Genomic DNA, 17,338 nt, shown 5'->3' on the forward strand with positions numbered 1-17,338 from the left:
CCCTAAACCCTAAACCCTAAACCCTAAACCCTAAACCCTAAACCCTAAACCCTAAACCCTAAACCCTAAACCCTAAACCCTAAACCCTAAACCCTAAACCCTAAACCCTAAACCCTAAACCCTAAACCCTAAACCCTAAACCCTAAACCCTAAACCCTAAACCCTAAACCCTAAACCCTAAACCCTAAACCCTAAACCCTAAACCCTAAACCCTAAACCCTAAACCCTAAACCCTAAACCCTAAACCCTAAACCCTAAACCCTAAACCCTAAACCCTAAACCCTAAACCCTAAACCCTAAACCCTAAACCCTAAACCCTAAACCCTAAACCCTAAACCCTAAACCCTAAACCCTAAACCCTAAACCCTAAACCCTAAACCCTAAACCCTAAACCCTAAACCCTAAACCCTAAACCCTAAACCCTAAACCCTAAACCCTAAACCCTGAACCCTAAACCCTAAACCCTTTGTGACGCAGTTTCGGCCCCATGATGGACAGCTTCAGATTGCCCAGTCTACCAGTCCTAACCAGTGAAGCGGTTTTCGTACTGAAGCATATCAAGGTTATCGACCAGTTCGTTTGAGCCTCGACAGAGTCCTTTGTGCACGCCGCCCGGCATGACCGCGACGCCACGCGAATCTGATACAAAGAAGCATCCTGTCACTTATGGCGATGCGCTGCCGCTTGCTATCGCCATAATCGGAGGCAGGCGGGCTGACAAGGCAACCAAGACGCTCAAGCAAGAGTCTAAGCTGCGGGAATATCTCAAGGCGGCGGGTTCGTTTCGCACAAGGCTGCGGAGCATATGCGACCAAATGGAATCCTTTGCTGCGGTAGAGACTGACGTCGATATGAATGATGCGAGATCCGCGCTTCTGCTACGAGCAACCTGCGATGCTGCGGCATCCCTAGCGCCCGACGACCAACAAGCACCAGAAAAAAACTTTGAGTTCCTCAGAAGTGTCAGAGCGTATCGACTCGCAAAGCTTACAGTGGCTTCAACGCCAAATATCGTCCCAGCTATGAACGGGAAAAAGGTGGTGCGCGCCGCTATCAATGCGTCTGCGCTGAAAATCGTCGAAACGATGCACGCCGCGGATGATATACCGGATGTGTTTGCAGTTTCTGAGCTCCTGCTGGAAGTGCTTGGCGGCAAACTGCCCCTGCCGCGAAGTGTTGCTTTGAGGTACATAGACTCCTGCATCACGTCGTTGGCGACTGAAACCGAGAGGGTCCGGTACGATCGCAACGCGAAAAAGCTTCGCAAGGGACCTGGTGCAATCAACGTGGAGGGCATCGTGCATCAAACCCTAGCTGCGCTCCTCCGTTCATATCTCGCCGCCGAGGACAAGAGTCAGCGCACACTAATTTCACATGCCATGACCAGGTTTGCATGCCTGGAGGACGAGATATTGGCATCGCTCTGTCTCTCAACGTGTTTGGACCTCATTAATGCGCACGCAGCTCGAGTAATGGTCGATCACGTCGCAGTTGGGATGCAAAACGAGCGCATCGGCTTCATCTTTCACATCGCCGAGCTCCTGCTCAGAAGGAATGCGACCTCCATCAAAGCGGTTTCCGCGATATCAGCTGCTGAGGCGTCAGTTGCGTCATCGGTAGCGAAGCGATGCATGTCGCCTCTAGCACTCAGAATTAGGAGGCTGAGCGCGATGGTACGCCTGCGCTCAGAATTGACGTCCAATAGGTAGTGCTGTTGACCTCAAATCGTCTCTCGTATTCGGATGAAAGGCTGGGAATAACTTCGTACGAAGGTACCCCTTCACCTTCGAGGGTACCACTTTTTTGTGAATCAATACAACCTAAGTTAGGCTATCGAAGTCGGCATGTCTCGTACCTGTAGGTCGTGCCGACAATCGGTGAGATGTATGCTGCCAGTCCATCCGAGATTTCCCTTGTCTCCTCACTTTCTCCGGGGTACAGCGACCACGCGTCCAGTTTGAGTTTGGACTCATCTCCCGCGCGAACTTCAACCCAGAACTTCCATACCTGAGATGCATCTCCGTTGCCCGCATGTCTCGCCCATCTTCTCTGCGTAGCAACCGCTCCGGTGGCGGTTGGCAGTTCCTCGGAAAGTGACCATGCGACGATGGGCCCCTCGACACGAATGCACGACCAAGCTGGATGGCGTGAATTCATCTCCACCTCGATCCTGACTGACGGAGATGTTTCGCTCTTCACAATATCTTCATCCTCCTCCTCCACCTCCTCAAGTACTGACATGCGGAGCGACGGATAAATGTTGCCCCATGGAGGCGACTTCGCGCGGCTCGACGGCAACACGACTCCTTCTCCAAGAAGCTGCGTCACAGGATGCATTGACCCAAAGTCCTCCCTCGTCGTGGGCCGCAGCACAGACGCTCGGTGCAACGTCTGAAGCGCATTCGCCGCGGGAACCGAGTCAAACGCGCCGACGAGAAAAGTGACGGCTTCGTCTGCGTTTGCGGCGTTCGCGTCGTGCTGGTGCAATACGGCGAGCCTCTTCGGGGTGAACGTGGAATATGGCTCACACCCAAGCGTCATTGTAACCGCGGCGACGGTCCAGATGAGGAACATTGCAAACCTCGCGCGCCGCATTGACCTGGTCGACCTCACTCTCGTCGCCATGAACGGTGCGAGGCCGCAGAACGACAGCGAAGTGATCAGTCCGGTGGCGAGACCCATGACTGCATCGCTGATCAGAAGACCGAACGGCCAAGGCTCACTTCCCGCGATGCCAACCTTCTCGCTGATTAAAGTGAACGTGACGTATGACACCGGTGCGGCGAGGAAAACGGCGGGAGCGGTGAACAGCAGGGGAACAGTTGCCCATCCAACTTGATTGAGCGTTGGCATCGCCTCCAGCACCAGCGAAGTGGTGATGATACAGACCGACCAAGCTGCGAAAAGGTATCCAGACGCCGCACTAAATAAACCAGCCACTGCAGCTACAAACGCTGTGACGAGCGCTGCACCTCTTGCGCCATCGATGGCGCCGATGTTTCGGTCCCGCACATACGGCGTGAGCACTGCAGTGAGCGACGGGGGAAGGTAAAACGCCAGAGTAACCAGCGGCTTACCGAACCACACCAGTGGTCGACCTGTTACAACCGCGCGCGAAGCACCGAGCGCCGCTGGAAGCGCAGCCGCAAGTCCCCAGGACTTTGCTGCAGCGACTGTGCCCTTTCGGTAACTCGCACCTCTGGAAATGTCAATGACACATGCGAGCAGAGGCGCAAACTGCGTGACCATCGCCACCGAACGGGAACCGAGCGTTACTCCAAGCGCCCCGTAGAGATCGAAGAACGTAGTTCCCGAGCCTGGGCGCACGGCATCCATCGCAGATGTCCCGTCGGCACGTTTGGCGACGGGCATCAGCTGAAGCTCACGAGCAAACGCAAACATCGACTCTTGAACGTTTTCGCCGTACGCTTGAATCGTCCCCCTTCGGATCCTGTTCGCAAAGTCTCTGTCCGTGTGGTAAGAGTATCCGTCCAACATCGACGCGATGTCTACGCCGGGCAGGTTACCGTTCGGCAGCGTCGGATCCCTGAACACGCTGAAGTCGGTGTCCACCGGTAGATTTGCGAACCTGATCAAATCTCGGATCGAAGCCGTCGCAGTCGGCCTCGGCGCCGTTCGCATGTAAACCTCCGCGGGCCATCCTCCGGTCTCCCTGAAGAGTACATCCGGTCCGCTTGTCCCCGTCGCTTCCACGTTGATGACCGCACCCACGGTCTTCGCCCACGGGTGATGCGCCACAAATCCATGAGCCGCCTGCATGAACGTCTCCTCGCCACCATTGAACAGGAACAGAATAGGAGCCAAAGGGGGCGGCGACCCAGGCAGCGTCATCACTCTGAGAATTTCGAGGAGAATGCCCACACATGATGCGCAATCCGCGCCACCGGGGCTGCCCAGGGTCGTGTCAAAGTGTGCGTTCAGAAGGACCGACCTTGCATCGCTCTGTGCAGATTTTGGTGCAACTCTCACAACCACATTCGTGAGGTTGGTGTACGCGTTGGCGATGTCGTTGTTGAGGAAGTTGAGGCGGAAAGATCCGGTGGGTCGATGTATCGAGATATCCACGTCCATGTCATCCGCTCTCGCGGCTGATGCTTCTTCAACAAGCTCCCTGGCGCGGTCGGCGACGTACCTCTCCGCAGGATCGATCCCGGGCGTTGCGACGACCCGTGGCCCGATTCCCTCGGCGAGCTCGCGCGCGTGCATCAACGCGCGTTCTTCGCTGAATCTCGACTGATCCGCTGCGTTGATACTAACGGGTGCGGGGACATTGAACAGCACGGACCATCGCGCAAGCGCGGTCAGGGTGGCGACCCACCACAGCGCCAATAACGGATGTAAGCCCGCGGTCCCTCCCTTTCCTCTGCTCGGCACCTTGAACCTCCTGTCCGCCATTGGCTTGGGTCTCATCGTCCAGTCGTCGTCATCGTCGTCCCCATCACCACCGATGTTTCGCCCCCGTGCGTCATCAGAACTGCCATTTCGACGCCTCATGACTCCGGGGCGCGGGTGAATATGTCAGGACAGCGAGGGTTACACTGACTTTCTCGATCTGGGATCGAAAACGTCGTAGGTTTTCCCACAACCCCTGGCGCACGGCAACACACGCGGGCAAGCAGGGATCCGGCCCAGGGTTTCCGGGCGGGCGGCCCGAAAGTGATAGTCGGCGGGTCGGGCGCCGGGAGAGAGACCGCGCAAGCGGCAGAGAAGGCCAGGTGCGTAGCTCGGACGTTTCCCAATGACCCTCGCCCGCCGCCGGCAATCTCTCGTTGGGAGCTTCCCCTCGTGCATCTCTGTGCCCGCGTCTATTCCGACCCGTATGCTGCATATAATCCTAGGGAAGCCGTCGAATGTCACGGCGAAGCTTCCCCTTGAAATGCAGCTACATCATTTCCGCAACGTGGCTTCCTCGGCGAGGCATTTGCCGAGGACCGCCCCGAAACTTTCATCTCGGGGCACGGTGCTGCGTCGGGCAAAGTTCAGCCAATCCAACCATTTTCACCCGCCCGAGGCTAGACTCGCTCGAATCTTACGTACCGACAGTCTTGCGGCACGTATTTGACCCGGCCAATGCTTCTCACCTGCAGGCAAAGCTCCATAGATGAGTCTGGACAAAGTTGACGAAGAGCACTACGAGGATGACGAGGACTTCGAGGAGGAGGAAATCGATATCGAGGAGGAGGAGGAGGAGGAGGAGGATGAGAAGGTCGCCGAGGACGAGGACAGGCGACAGGGCATGCGGGCCCGCGCGTTACCCGCGGATGGTGACCCCGATTTCGACTCTGGCCCTCCCGTCGATGGATTCGAGTACCTTCGCAGGGTGCGGCACGAGGCAAAAAACGTCCCGGACGTGATGGTATCTCCAACTATCGATCCGCGGGCGTTCGATCACAAACAAACGCGTGGCTACGTGCCGGAGCTCGGCGGTTACGTGCCGCCGAAATGCCCGGACTGTGCCAGGCCGGATAAGGATTGGCAACGGGAGTTTCTTGCCGACTTCTCCGACCTTCGCGCGTGGGTGTTGAGGACGGCGGCGAGGCGAGAGACGTCTGGCCAATCGGCAGGAGGTGGGAAGGGGCTCGCTCTTGCATCTCAAGCGGCACTGGAGCGAATGGATGACTTAAATGAGCCCGAAGGCGTGAGCTTCGATACGTTAATCAGGAGCGACGAGGTTTCGGCGGCTGCGGCGTTCAGGGCTCACGCGAGGGCACTTGCTTCACGGCTGTCTGCTGAGGAGGATGAGTTGGCTAAGAGCGCTGAACCGATGACACCCGCGATTTTGCACGCGCGCGCTTCTTGGTTCTACGCTCTCGCTGCACGTGTTGGCTTACCACTGGACGCTGAAACTTCTGCATCGGTTCGGGCGTTGGCGAGGGCGCTCGCGATGCGCCGGTCGAAGGTGACGAGCTCACGTGACCCGTCCCTGCCGCACATCCAGGTTTGCCTGGCGGTCGCGGGCAAGTACTTCGGGCAGTTCAGCGAGGAGTGACAGCCAGCACTACTAGCTAGCACTTAGTAGATAGCTCGCCGCATAGTTTTATGTAGACTAGTAGTAGGCAGATGCACCTTCGTAGACTGTGACTTAGGAGATGCCGCCGCCGCTTGATGGTCCGTTCGGCTCGACGACGTGCGTTTTGGGAAAGTTTGTCCGCCCTCACTTTTACCCGCGCCGAGCAGGGGTTGGAGCGGCGGGTGTGTTGATGGTTGGGGTGATTCCGAGGTGGATATACAAGGCTGCCGTCCGAACGCTCCAACTCGTACTCGCGGCCGCGCTCTTTCCCGTCCTCCGCGGTTGCTACCTCCGCGTCCGTCACTTCGGGATGACAGCTTTGGCGTCCTTTGGGATCAGGATAGAGCCGTCGCGGAGGAACACTGTGCCGGGGCTGTCGCCCAAGTCGACGGTGGTGCGTGGGCGAAACCAGGCCACGCGTCGCCCGACCCTCGCCGCCACGACTGGATCACAAGGTGCTGACGGTCCTTCGCAACTGTTCGTTCTCATCCACGGATTGGGCGGCACCCCCGACGACCTTCGTTGCCTCGAACGCAACCTCACCCAACGAGGTGGAACCGATGTGCTGGTGCACAAGCCCGCGTGCAACACTCTCGTGAGAAGTTTTGATGGCGTGCCTAACGGTGCGAGGCGAGTTGCGGACGAGATCCGCGCGGTTGTTGCTGAGCATCGCGCATCCCTGAGGAGGATCAGTCTCGTGGGAAATTCCTTGGGGGGCATCTACGCGAGGTACGCCGCGGCGCTGCTCTTTGACGAAGATTCGAAAACAATCGCGGGTTTGGAGCCCACGACGTTCCTGACGACCGCGTCCCCGCACCTGGGCGTCGGCCCTTTCGGTTACCTGGGAATGTTCCCGAGCCCGCTGCAGACGGTTGGCGCCGCGCTCATCGGCGAATCGTGTTCGCAGCTGATGCTGAGGGATGGCTGGGGAAATCGACGGCCGCTGCTGGCGAAGATGGCGGACCCTATGAACGGGAAAGAAGGGGCGCGCGGGTCCGGGGGCGGAAGCGGGGCTCGAGACGAGGCGGACGGGCTTCCGTTTGTTGATGCGCTGGCTTCGTTCGAGCGTCGGTGCGCGTACGCAAATGCCGTGAACGACTTTCTGGTCGCATTCGAGACGGCATCCATCGATCCAGACGCGACCAGGACGATGAGAGAGAAACGTTCGCGTGAGGCGTCGAGCCCTGCGAGCGCGAACATCATCGACGCCGGGGGCTTTGGCGCTGCCGCCGGGCCGACGGGTAGTTTTCCGTTTCCGTTCACGGGGGCACCCAGGATAGCCGACGAACGCGACCACATCCCCACCGATCCAGCGTCGCGCGAGCGCTCGCTCTTCGGATCCGGATCGGACGCAGGCGATGGGTTGGCTCTACAGCGGAAGATGGCGGCGGGGCTTCAGACGCTGTCGTGGCATCACGTCGACGTCGAGTTCCCCGGATACCTTCCGCTCGCGCACAACAAAATCTGTGCACTGCAGCGAGATCCGGTGATGGAGTTTTTGTTCAAAGATGGAGAGTTCATCGTGGAACATCAGGCGGAATACCTGCTAGCGTGGGTTCGGGAGCAATAATCGTCGATTTCTTTCGCTGAGTGTTAGCTGCTAGCTAGCTAGAGCTGCGGTAGTAGGACTTTGCGCAGACACTACAAAGCTTCGCTAAAAACTTTTAACAGCGCTCAGCGTTTCGTCGCACCACCTTCCATCAGCGGCGCCTTCATCACCTCCAGTGTCTCTTCTCTCACGTCTAATCCTGAGTTCTTTAGCGCGGCAGCTTTTGCCTTGTCGTCGAGGGTCAACTTGGTGTACATGAGGATGGCGCAAATCGCCGTAAGCGTCCCCGCGGCGACGCGAGTGGTGGGCACGCCGTCGAAGAATGCGATACCCACCAGGATGACCGTGATGGTCTTAGCAAGTCCAAGCATGGCGTAGGCGAGCGCCGATGCCTTTCCGTTGACGAAGCACGACGACACGTTCACTGCCATGCCCAGCGCGCACGACGACAAGAACAGAGTCATGCCCAACGCGTCCATGCCGGTTAAAAAATTACCAGACCCAGCCCCGTACACGTCCCCGCCGCCGCCAACTCCTCCGCCCGGCGCGGAAACCCCGAAGTCGTTGTACATCGCCACGACCGCCATGCCCGCGGTGGCGAGCGGCATCGTCTTGTACAGCAGCTGCAGGGTCTCCCAGCCCAGGCTCTGCTGCAGGTGCGAGTAGAGCACAGCCTCGACAGAGGTGCACGCCGTGCCCGTCGCGGCCATCAAGGCGCCGAGCCACGAGAACTGCACATCCGACGCACACGCCATACACACGCCCAGGGTCATGATCACCAACAGCCCCACCTTCTTGACGGAGAGCCTCCTGCCGAGGTAGAAGAACTCGATGCTCGCGACCAGAGGCACCTGCAGCTGCTTCGTGAGCTGGAAAAAACCCATGCTGTTCAGCTTCAGCGAAGCCTGCCCGAGAGAGATCGCAAGGGTCTGCAGCGCGGCGACGGCAAAAATCATCCGATCCATCTTGGCGTCCCTCGGTTTGAAAACCCCGGCGTACATCGCGGCACGTGTGAACAAGGCACTCACCGCGAGGTGCGACGCGGCGAGGGTAAGAACCGGAAACTTTGTCCGCAGAAAGAGCAGCTTGTTCACGAAGATGATGCCCATGGTGACGGAGTAGTTGAACCCGATCGCCCCCGCGGCGATCATCACATCCTTAGAGAGCAGCACGTTCTGACCAGCCATCGTGCTATCCGTTCCTCTCGTGTGCGGCGCAGGCGAGAGTGAGCCCCCGTGTGAAGATTTTCCAAGCATCGCGTCGCGTCGGTTTTGTCGAACAGGGAAAGATTATTCATCCATCGGCGCGGCGTGCCGTGTTGAGTACGTCTGAATGTCGCGACTACATCGCACTTGACAAGAGCTATTCTATAAACTAAACGCGGAGACCGAGCGGAGCCGTCCATCACTGCACCTTCTCGAAGAATCTGTCAACCACCACGTCCTCCTCTCCCGACCTTTGGAGCACGTTCCTTTCCCTCAACCGCACTGCGCCGTCGTGCTGGTGCACCAGAGCCCGCTCTTGTCTGGTCTCCCACCCCGGTCCCCTCTGGAACAGCCTACACGTCACTACCGACGTCTTGGACGCCACCTCGGCTTCCAGGTGATCGTTTTCCACGCTCCCGCTCAGCATGTATCTCTTGCGTCCGGTGCGTGTGGCTTTCTCGACCTCGATTCCATCCAGTCTCACCTCGGTCACGTTGCGCTTGCTCAGCGCCGTGGTGTCCTCGATGACGATGGATTCAACCCCGCTAGACGTGGACTCGGGGCACGATATTTTCAGCTCGGTGCTTCGCTCCAGTATTCCTATCGCCGGGCACGCCCATTTTGGGACCCCGAGGCCAACGACGAACGGGCACAGCTTCTCGGACCTCTTGTTATCGATCCGCCACCTGCCCTCCAACTCCTTTGGGCACCTCTTGCCGTCCAGGCGATTGGCGAACGCCCGAAGTGGATCAGGAAGCGCCGACCATATCGATGACCCACCCTCGGTCGCACCCATCGCCATCGGCGCTACTCGGTGTGTAACGACCTCAGCACCGCACACCACGAGCGCCTTCGCTTTTCGTCGAACGAAGCAGCGAGGGGAGATCGAGCAGTCTGCGAGACGAGAACAAACAGACGGTGATTCTTGGGTTGACCCTTGATTTTGTGTCTCGTATGAAGATCAGTCAGAAAAATGCCAAAAAAACTTGACCGTCCGCCTTCCCTCAAGCAAGTCCCTTTTGAACGTCCCGTGGTGCAGCGACCCCGCCGCTGCTTGCGCGAAAGTTTCACCTGCAGGCGCGCGCGGACGAGCGCGGGCACGTGAGCAGCGAAGGGATGTCCGGATTTTTCAAGCAGGCGTGGCAATCGGTCACCGGCGGCCAGGACGAGGCGAACGGGGCGGTCGTCGCGACGCCCCCCGAGCCCGCCGCCATTGACCAGGCTGCCAAGCCAGATGCCAACGGAGACCTCGCCGCGCAGCCAAAGGCCGAGGTGGCGCCCGCCGCCGCCGCGGTTCCCGATCCCCCGAGGGCCGAACATGGGGTTGCCGACGAAACAGCGATGAAATCCGATGAAAAGCCGGACTCGCCCGACGAGATCGAGGGAGATCGCGCCCCGGATACGGTCAACGGCGGATCCGGCGACGGAGACGACACCGTGGCCCCAGCCCCTGGAACTCCCAGTGAGGGCGAGAAGGACGGACGCAAGATGCTGACCCCTCAGGACGCCGTCAACCCGGCGCTAGTGGGGCGATGCATCGACGTCCTCTGGCCGGAGGATGGCACCTGGTGGAAGGCGAAGGTGATCAACCTGAACCCTGTCACCGGCATGGCCACCCTCTACTACGAGCCCAAGGAGAAGCAGGACGGCGGCGACGCTCCCAAGGAGGAGGGCGAGAAAAAGTCGGATGCGGCCGACCCAGATCCGAACGCTGTACGCCCGCCGAGCGAGCCCAAGGACGTGGAGATGACCGACGCGACCGAGGAACCGGCTAAGGCGGAGGATAAGAAGGACGGCGAGGGTGCCGGGGACGAGGAGGACGAGGAGGACGAGGAGGGTGAGGGCGAGATCGAGGAGCTGGATCTCCGCGAGGCTGCCGGGAACAACGAGGTGTGCTGGTCCGCGTCCGAAGTCGAGAAGATGAAGCAGGAGTACGAGGCCATCCTGAACGGCGGACCGATCGCGCCCGCAGATAAGGTGGCCGTCCCCTGCCCGCACTGCGACAAGCGCGCGTTCAAGTACCTTCGATCCATGGAGAAGCACGTCTGGAACGAGCACGGGGTGAAGCTGACCAGGGAGGAGATGGACGCATTCGAAAAGGCGCTCAGGGCTGGCCGCACCATGGCGGGTCCCATGCCCAGCCGCAGGAGGGCGCCCATCGCGCTCCCCGAGATCATCACCATCAACTACGACGAGATGTACGACATCCTCACCATGGAAGATGGAGAGACCCAGGACGACGAAGCCGTCAAGGCGCGGGCGAGGGAGCGCGTGCGCGTGGTCAAGGAGGCGAGCGAAAAGACACGCGCCGCGGGAGGACCCGAGGGCCAGCGCGCCACCCTGTGGGCAGCCGGAGAGCAAGACCTATGCCACATCTGCGGCGAGGCGGACCCGGATTTCTGGAACATCGAGAACGACTGTATCGTCATGTGCGACGGCTGCGACGTTCAGGTGCACCTCTCCTGCTACGGGCTCTCCGAGGTGCCCGAGGGCGAATGGTTCTGCCAGGGCTGCATCGACGGCATCAAGGTTGGCAGGGATAGGCCCGACGACGCGGGCATGTGCGCGCTCTGCCCCGTGCCCGGCGGCGTGCTGAGCAGGGTGCAGCCTCCAAGCAGGTGGAACACCGCTTGGGGCGCGGACGGCACCCACGCGCATCTCTGCTGCGCCGCCTCGCTCGGCGAGGTGATTGTCACCCCGAGCACCACCTGCGCGCCCGTGATTGACATGCACAGGGTGAAGAACTCGCGCATGATCCTCAACTGCGGTCTGTGCAACCTCGCCGGAGGGTGCGTGCAGTGCAGCATGAAGAACTGCTTCCAGGGCTTCCACCCGCTCTGCGCCCGATCCGCGGGCCTGGTGCGCCTCTACCCGGATAAGGAGGATATGCACTCCCCCCCAATCTTCTTCTGCGCGGAGCACTCCGCCCCGGCGTTCGCGCAGAGGCGTTACAAGGCTGCGGGTATGCAGCCCCCCGTCGGCATGGGCGCCAGTTCCGGCAACCTCGCAGGCATGGTCCAGGCGCCGTCGTCAATTGGCCTCGCCGACATCGGCGGTGGCCGCACCTACGACGCGATGGACAACGAGGAGCGCATGGCCATGAACGCCGCCATGAAGTCCGAGGGTGCCAAGGTGGAGCTGCGCAAGGCCAAATTCGTCGCGAGGCTGTGGCACCGATTCGTGCCCTTCCTGCCGCAGCCCACGGATCCGGCTAAGCGCATCGACATGCACAAGCGATCGGGTGCGTTCTGCAGGCGCGTCATGACCCGCGCCAAAGTTCCCGAGAAGGAGCAGGAGCGAATCGCCAAGATGACCGACGCCGAGGGCGAAAAGGAGGTGGAGCAGGAGATGGAGGCCGCGAGGAAGAAGGCCCACGGCGACGCCAAGAAGGGTTCGCACCTCAACGAGGGTTTGAGGCAGTACCAGCGAGAGGGTGTCGCATGGCTCGCCGCACAGCATGCATCCGGCGCCGGAGGCGGTATCCTCGGAGACGACATGGGTCTGGGCAAGACGCTTCAGGTCTTGTCCTTCCTTCAGTACCTGCGCGATGCCAAGGGAGAATCTGGCCCGCACCTCGTGGTGTGCCCACTCTCCGTGCTGCCCACCTGGGTGACGGAGTCAAAGCGTTGGTGCCCGTCGCTCAGGGCGGTTGCGTTCCACGGCCCCGAGGCTGAGCGCAACAGGCTGAAGCAGGAGGTGCTCGTGCAGGGCACCTTCGACGTGCTCGTCACCACCTACGAGATGCTCACCGCTGAGCAGAGCATGCTCGCCAACAGGTTTCACTTCAGGTACATGGTGCTCGACGAGGCGCAGAGGGTCAAGAACGACAGCTCACTCGTCTCTCAGGCGGTTCGCCGCATCCGCACCACCGCGAGCCTCCTGCTCACCGGTACGCCCCTTCAGAACAACCTCCACGAGCTCCGAGCCCTCGTCTCGGTCCTCTTCCAGGATGTCCTCGAGGCTGCCGGCGCGGAGAAGATGGAGGTTGACGCCGACGCCGCCTTTGGGGATGACAGCGCCGTGTCCGCCGCGCGAGCTCTCTTGCAGCCCCTCATGCTCCGCCGCACCAAGGCCGCGGTGCTCGCCAAGGATCTGCCCCCGAAGACCGAGACGGTCGTCAGGGTGCCCCTCTCCGATGCGCAGAGGCAGTGGTATAAGACCCTACTCGAGGGTGAGACGGGTCTGTTTGGAAAGCTCGCGTCGACCAACGCCACCTCCGAGAAGGGTGCGCTCGGCAAGGGCATGTGCATCGCCGAGGCGGCGGAGGAGGAGGCCAGGGTCGGTGGTCAGGAGTTCACCAAGCTGAGTAATCTCCTCATGCAGCTCAGGAAGGTGTGCTGCCACCCGTTCATCTTTGGAGACGACGCCGCCAAGGCCATCATCGGCGCGAGCGGCGGCAACCGCGTCGAGGCGCTCATCGAGGCGTCTGGCAAGCTCAAGGCGCTCGACGAGATGCTCCCCCGCATGCGCGCGGGTGGTCACAAGGTTCTCATCTTCTCCCAGTTTACCATGATGCTCGACATGCTCGAGGAGTTCTGCGAGGCTCGCGGCCACGCGCACCTCCGTCTCGACGGTAGCACCTCCCTCGCGAGGCGCAGGTATGAGACTGCCCTCTTCAACAAGCCGGATGGCAGGCATTTCGTCTACCTCTGCTCCACGCGCGCGGGTGGTCTCGGTATCAACTTGCAGTCCGCGGACACCGTCATCTTGGCGGATCCCGACTGGAACCCGACCTACGATCAGCAGGCTCAGGATCGCGCGCACCGCCTCGGGCAGAAGCGACCGGTGACGGTTATTCGCATGTGCCACGCCAACTCTGTCGAGGAGGGCATCCTCGCGGTGGCTGCTCGCAAGGCTGGACTCGCCGCGGCGGTGCTCGCGGGCCTCGAGGCTGGTGCCGACGTCGAGGCTCTCGATGCCGCCGCCGCTGCTGCGGGAGAGGATCCCGCCGCAGCCGCGAAGCTTTCCTTCGCAGAGCTTCGCGAGATCATCATGTCTGGAGCCAACGCGGCTGACCTCCCCGGTCCCCCTGAGAGGAAGACGACCCGCTCTTCCAAGACCCCAGCCAAGACACCCGCCAAGTCCACAGAAGATGCGCAGGCGGAGGGTGCCGCGGCGCTCGCTAGGGCGGCGCAGAGCACCGGCAAGAAGGGGCACTACCAGTGGGAGGGCATGGACTACACGTCCAGTGCCGCCAAGAGTAACAAGAAGGACATCGCCGATCTCTGGGTGGAGCAGCTCGGAGACACGCGCCGCAACCGCGTGTCCACCGTCGAAATGGTCGACGCCGGATTCGGCCTCGGCATGCAGGCCGTGTCCAGGGCGTCGCTTCAGGAGGCGCGCGAGGCTGAGGACCGCGAACGCCGAGCGGCTGCGGCTCGCGAGTCTGCTCGACTCCGAGCGGCTGACAAGGCGTCGCGACACGAGACTGTTTGCTGCGAGTGCAAGGGCGACGAGGAGGGCGGGTGCAACAAGCCCCCTCCCGCGTTTCTCGCCCCGGATGTCGCAGCCGAGCGTCTCCGATGCCGCAACTGCCCGAGGACCATGTCTCTCGGCTGCGCCAGGCTCGTGACCCGCCCCAGGATGGGTTGGCAGTGCCCCCAGCACCACTGCAAGAGCTGCAACCGCACGGCGAGCGAGGCCGGCGGTTTGCTGTTCCGATGCGTGGACTGCCCAACCGCGTTCTGCGCCGAGTGCAACGGCGAAACCCCTTTCGACGCCGTCGAGGGCAACCCTGAATGGGAAGCTCTCGGGTTCTACCTGCCGAAGTCGTTCGAGTACGTGCGCTGCAACGACTGCGTCATCGAGAAGGAGATTCGGGACAGGGAGGAGAAGAAAAGGCGCGAAGCGGAGGAGCGGGAGATGAGGAGGAACCCCAAGCTCGCCAAGCAGAAGAGGGAGGCTGAGGCCAAGGCTAAGGCTGAGGCTGAGCGAAAGGCAAAGGAGGCCGAGGAGCAGGCGCGCGCCGAGGCCGAGGCAAAGGCAAAGGCTGAGGAGGAGGCAAAGAAGCCCAAGCCCCCGCCCAAGCCCCGGGCTCCCGGGCAGCCCGTCAGGTGCGAGGTGTGCGCCCGCGCCAAGAAGGGTGGATGCGGTACCGAGAAGGCGCACTCGAAGTGTCTCAAGCTCAAGCAGAACGGAGGCGACATCGACATCGTTAAGGCGGGGGTTGCCAAGGCTCCCGCCACCACAGCTCCTCCTGCCAAGCCTCCTCCCCCGTCCAACTCGAAGGACAAGAAGAGGAAACGTTGAGCTCAGCAGATAACGAACAGGAATAACCAACCATTCACGAATTCTTTCAACATAGACTATCAATCTTTTATATCAACACGTGCTTTCACGTCATCGTAGTAAGGGTTTTAACTGTTAAATCTTCATCACGTCGTGCGGCGCCCCATCAAGCAGTGCGCCCCCGGGAACCCAGAAGCCGAAGCCCCCGAAAGGAAAAAAAAAATAGTTTTTGGGCAAGTCGTGCAAGTCAACCGCTCGTGAAGTCCGAGCGCGTTGACTACCGCCGTCCTTTCCCGGAATCCCCCATTACGCCACGGTCGGGGGCATGCTCTTTCGCAGTCTGCTCAACTGCCACCACCGGAACGTACAACCCACTGTGAGCGCAGAGTAATACCAAACGATGGACCACCAGATTCCCATCAGCGTGATGCCCGTGGCGCTCTGATTCGCCACCCAGAGCCCCACGAGCGCCGCCGCGCCCCCGACGTAGAAGATGAAGTTCACCGCGTTTGCATCTCCTCGCCCGATCAGGCCACCCTCGAGGGTCTTGTACCAGTACGTCGCCACGGATGCAATCAGGAGAAAATAAGGAGCCAGGGCGGTGTTGACCACCATGGGATCTGGGGTGTACGCGAAGAGGAGCTCCTTCCTGAACACCCAGAAGAGGGCGGAGATGGAGGAGAAAATAACCCCTCCGAGGATGGTGAGCGCCTTGCCCGCCGCCGACGCAGCCTCGTCGCCGACGGATACGAAGAGCCTGGCGCAGAGAGCGTTGCAGACGGTGGTGAGCGCACCCGCCGAGATGGACAGGATGCTGAGCAGCTGGAAGAGCAAGACGTGCGCCGCGCCCTCGAACACCCCGAGCCTCGCGGCGAGGGAACCCGTTAGGGCCCAAACGACCACGACGTTCGCGACCCTGCCCATGTATGACCCGGTCTCCTTCGTGTACTCCATCGCCACCTTCTTGTTGAAGTTGTACGCCATGGGTTCCACAAACTGAACCGGCTCCTTCGGCTCTTCCTGAATGTCGAGTTCGTTCGCCGTCACGGACTCGGTCTCGGAACCGAAAAACATGGCTCGCTTCTTCCCAAAGAACGCCTGATACGACATGAGAATCGCACTCGCGTACTGCGCGGTGACGGTCGCCAGCGCCGCGCCCTTCATGCCCAGGCCAAATGTGAACATGAGCAGAGGGTCTAAAATCAGGTTGACGATGCCCGAGAGCATGACCGCGATGAACGGCGTTTTTGCATCCCTCGCCGCCTGAAAACCGCCGCCAAGTGCGACGACCATGCCCACTGCGGGCACGCCGATCGCGCGCAGTTGCATGTAATTAGCCGCGGGCGCCACCACGCTCTCCGGGGCTCCAATCAGGTTGACGATCAAGGTGGGAAAGGCTGCGACCAGCAAACCGCACGCCAAGCCGAAGGCGACGGTGGTTCCCATGACGGCGATGAGCGTGCCGCCCGCTGTGGTCTTCTCACCGGGTTTAAGGGTACCCGAGCGTCTGTGTGCCTCGTCCAGCTCGAGGGCGACGGCGATCTTGCGCGTCGCGGCCGTGCCGAAGCCGTACGCGACGATCACTGCGATGACGCAGCCGTAGAGGGTGGTGTTGGGCCCGAGCGCGGAGAGCTCGGTGGTGCCGAGGGCGGCGACCCAGAAGGTGTCGATGGAGCCGAGAACAGGCTCGGCAACCATGGTCGCGGCGCAGACGCCCAGTTGGATTAATGTCGAGGCGCTCATGGCGGTGTTCCACCCCAGCTGGGACGGGGACACGGTGACCTCCGGCGCGGTCGGGCCCGGCACGGCGGCGTCGGCGCGGCGCAAAACGCGGCGCGACGGCCTCTGCGCCAGCCGCCTCCAGCGCACCTCTCCGTGCCCGACGGCCACATCGTGGTCGTTGGTCCTCTGAAAGGCGCTCGACAGGTGCGTCTTCACGGCGGCCGAGCGTGAACGCGTCGAGGCACGCGCTCCACCCCGCAGGTGAGTCACATCTTTTTCAAACCGGCCGCGAGTGCGCGCCGCACCCGCCGGCGCGGCGCTGATCGGCCCCTGGTTCACCAACAGGGTCGACATTCTGACATGCAAGCCTCGAGATGGCGCTTCGAGGTCCACGGGCGAGGGATGAGCGGGAGAACGCGTGACAAAAGTCGTTGTTCGCTGCTGCAATCGCTCGTTTCGCGCCCTATTCTTCTGTCGTGATCAGGCTGGCAGGCTGGCGACCCTTCGCTTCCCGAGGGTGACATCACGACGCCATTTTCCCATTTTGGGCGATTTTTTCCTCTGTTTTCATCCAACTGTTTGCTGCATGAGAAAAAAATGGGT

At 61.0% G+C, this 17,338-nt stretch overlaps 8 protein-coding genes across 8 annotated transcripts; 4 read left to right on the plus strand and 4 right to left on the minus strand.

Annotated features, from left to right (window-relative positions):
• Nucleotides 1-490: 490 nt before the first annotated feature.
• Nucleotides 491-1,709, plus strand: MICPUN_62215 (predicted protein; the record flags this gene model as incomplete). The annotated part of the gene is made up of 2 exons (XM_002504723.1): nt 491-562; nt 594-1,709. The coding sequence occupies 2 exons, from the start codon at nt 491-493 to the stop codon at nt 1,707-1,709; spliced, it is 1,188 nt and encodes a 395-aa protein (XP_002504769.1).
• A 1,702-nt stretch (nt 1,710-3,411) lies between these two features.
• On the minus strand, nt 3,412-4,092 carry MICPUN_86737 (predicted protein; the record flags this gene model as incomplete). Its single annotated transcript, XM_002505036.1, has 1 exon — nt 3,412-4,092. A coding segment is annotated over one exon (681 nt), but the record flags the coding sequence as incomplete, so codon positions are not given.
• Nucleotides 4,093-5,122: 1,030 nt separating this feature from the next.
• Nucleotides 5,123-6,010, plus strand: MICPUN_62217 (predicted protein; the record flags this gene model as incomplete). The annotated part of the gene is made up of 1 exon (XM_002504724.1): nt 5,123-6,010. One exon carries the CDS (start codon nt 5,123-5,125, stop codon nt 6,008-6,010), a length of 888 nt encoding a protein of 295 aa, XP_002504770.1.
• Nucleotides 6,011-6,110: 100 nt separating this feature from the next.
• On the plus strand, nt 6,111-7,687 carry MICPUN_62218 (predicted protein; the record flags this gene model as incomplete). The annotated part of the gene is made up of 2 exons (XM_002504725.1): nt 6,111-6,129; nt 6,199-7,687. 2 exons carry the CDS (start codon nt 6,111-6,113, stop codon nt 7,599-7,601), a joined length of 1,422 nt encoding a protein of 473 aa, XP_002504771.1. The 3' UTR covers nt 7,602-7,687.
• Nucleotides 7,688-7,705: 18 nt separating this feature from the next.
• On the minus strand, nt 7,706-8,767 carry MICPUN_102891 (Drug/Metabolite transporter superfamily; the record flags this gene model as incomplete). Its single annotated transcript, XM_002505037.1, has 1 exon — nt 7,706-8,767. The coding sequence occupies one exon, from the start codon at nt 8,765-8,767 to the stop codon at nt 7,706-7,708; it is 1,062 nt and encodes a 353-aa protein (XP_002505083.1).
• A 217-nt stretch (nt 8,768-8,984) lies between these two features.
• MICPUN_62220 (predicted protein) lies at nt 8,985-9,587 on the minus strand (the record flags this gene model as incomplete). The annotated part of the gene is made up of 1 exon (XM_002505038.1): nt 8,985-9,587. The coding sequence occupies one exon, from the start codon at nt 9,585-9,587 to the stop codon at nt 8,985-8,987; it is 603 nt and encodes a 200-aa protein (XP_002505084.1).
• A 314-nt stretch (nt 9,588-9,901) lies between these two features.
• Nucleotides 9,902-15,034, plus strand: MICPUN_62221 (SNF2 super family; the record flags this gene model as incomplete). The annotated part of the gene is made up of 1 exon (XM_002504726.1): nt 9,902-15,034. One exon carries the CDS (start codon nt 9,902-9,904, stop codon nt 15,032-15,034), a length of 5,133 nt encoding a protein of 1,710 aa, XP_002504772.1.
• MICPUN_106202 (Multidrug/Oligosaccharidyl-lipid/Polysaccharide flippase) lies at nt 13,629-16,756 on the minus strand (the record flags this gene model as incomplete). The annotated part of the gene is made up of 1 exon (XM_002505039.1): nt 13,629-16,756. One exon carries the CDS (start codon nt 16,754-16,756, stop codon nt 15,320-15,322), a length of 1,437 nt encoding a protein of 478 aa, XP_002505085.1. The 3' UTR covers nt 13,629-15,319.
• Between the last annotated feature and the right edge of the window lie 582 nt (nt 16,757-17,338).

Source organism: Micromonas commoda, chromosome 11, assembly GCF_000090985.2.
Source record: "Micromonas commoda chromosome 11, complete sequence".
NCBI classification, from domain to species: domain Eukaryota; kingdom Viridiplantae; phylum Chlorophyta; class Mamiellophyceae; order Mamiellales; family Mamiellaceae; genus Micromonas; species Micromonas commoda.